The sequence below is a fragment of the Ascaphus truei genome, chromosome 1, assembly GCF_040206685.1.
Source record: "Ascaphus truei isolate aAscTru1 chromosome 1, aAscTru1.hap1, whole genome shotgun sequence".
In the NCBI taxonomy this organism is placed as follows: Eukaryota; Metazoa; Chordata; class Amphibia; order Anura; family Ascaphidae; genus Ascaphus; species Ascaphus truei.
This window is the reverse complement of record NC_134483.1, coordinates 170,739,595-170,741,490: the sequence shown is the minus strand read 5'-3', so window position 1 is coordinate 170,741,490 and position 1,896 is coordinate 170,739,595. Positions and strand designations below refer to the sequence as shown.

The 1,896-nt window shown below is 51.7% G+C and overlaps 1 protein-coding gene across 1 annotated transcript; it reads right to left on the bottom strand.

The window, feature by feature from the left end:
• Positions 1-578: 578 nt before the first annotated feature.
• LOC142489737 (paraneoplastic antigen Ma2 homolog) lies at positions 579-1,526 on the bottom strand. Its single transcript, XM_075591104.1, has one exon. The coding sequence runs from the start codon at positions 1,524-1,526 to the stop codon at positions 579-581; it is 948 nt and encodes a 315-aa protein (XP_075447219.1).
• Between the last annotated feature and the right edge of the window lie 370 nt (positions 1,527-1,896).

Here is a 1,896-nt window from a genome sequence, read left to right as displayed (position 1 = left end):
GTAACACCCGCACGATGGCCGCGTGGCCTACTTGACTATAAGCTTCCCGGGGGGAAGCGTCATCCCCGGGGTCGGCATCAGCAGGGACATCGGTGGTTCCAGGAGGGGGTTCAGAGTCAGACTCGGCAGTTTGTACTCGGCATACCATTGACCGGGCTGGGTATCTGCTATCGGGAGATTTTTCCTCCGGAGGGTCCTCCCTTTCTGGACAGTCACTGGAGAAGTGGCCCTTCTTACCGCAGTTAAAGCAAGTGATTTCTCTGTAGTCTGGACGACTCCCGTACGGGGAAGAGGATTTTCCGGAAGGTCTAGATTTGGAGATCGGGGCCCTGGCTGCGCCCTCTTCTTCCTGAATTGGGGTTTTCTTGGCCTTTGCCGCCGCAGCTTCCGGCGTTTCACTCGTTGGAGACTCCTTAGTCTTCTTGAGAGTATGCAGCTGGGCGTGGGCTTCATGTTCTTTTATCTCATCTATTAGCTTCTCCCAGGAAGGGGGATCACCTCGCATCAAAGAGCACTTCATCATAAATTACAATATGATGTTTGAGTAGCGCTCCTCTCAAAAATTGCTCACGGCGATACTAATCTACCTCGGCGGCCGTAATACGTTTCCTTTTTCGCAGCTCCCATAAGACTGCTTGAATCCTCTGTAGGAAATCAGATAGCTCCTCTCCGTCTTTTTGGCAAAGGTTGTAGTACCTCTTCATCAATTGTCCTATGTCTTCGGTTCGCCCGTAAGCCCACACAAGAGTCTCTAGCATTTGATGTGCGGTGACGTCCGCATGCTGATCTTTAGCCATCTGTAGCGTGGTGGATGCGGGAGGACGCAGGCATTCCATTATGCGTTGCCGCTTCACCAACTCAGAGCACGTCCACTCTTCTAGAACCTGAGAAGTGTATTCCCTCCAGACTTCAAACGCTTCTTCGTCCGTCGGGGTCGGCTTGGTCCCCGAAAAGATTTTTAGCTTGCGATACTGTTGTTGGGTCGGAGCTTCGGATTTGGCCGCCCCCATGTCTAGGAGAGTCTGTGCTAGCATTCGGATTTCATCCCCAAATTTAAAGAACGGTTGGGCAATGCTTGACGGTGGACTGCAATCGGAGGTCGCAGCCCGGTCGGCTCTGCAATAACTCTCAGGAGGGGAAGGTGATATAGGCATAGCAACCTCTTCTAAGTTCATGTGCGAGCTGTGGGGTTCAGATTTTATGGGCAGTTCAGGGTAAACAACAATACAGCAGGAACCGGTTGACCTTCCGAGCCACAAGCTGGACGGACTCTGGTCTTCAGTTATATTTTGCCCTATACTCACTAACACGGAGCAATACCCTTCGTCCTCCAAATGTTGCTCTAACACTTCTATTGTGGCAGCCTCCCGGAGATTTGGGTGCTGCCTCAGGGCCATTTGTATGGACAAAGACAGAGTATCAACAGGGACACGGCGCACCGCGAGCGTGTGGGGCGGCGGCACTTGCAGCTCTACGGCCCAGTCATACACTTCTGGGCGCGACGGGTAGGGTAAGGGTGGTGACATTTTGAGAGAAAAAAATGTAACGGGTATTCCACCCCACCCAATCGCAGATTTAGTGTGGGGGCGGGGAACTCAGTGTTACCAGGTGTGGTGCGTTACCTGTTAAGCTCACAGGAGGGCTGAGCATCCGTCACGGGGAACCTGGGGCAATTATATTATGAGTAACCCTGTTCTCGGTGCAGCGCCTCCACCTGCGATGGTTCCTAGCAGAGCAGGAATTGTTCCTCGCAGGACACATATAATAACATATAATAACCAACACAACATATGTAAACAACTATTGACTTTACTTGCAGCAACCATAACCGTACTTGCATATCATATCAACAGGTGTCCCTTCCTAGAGGAGATACTGACTACTGCGTCTAGCAGG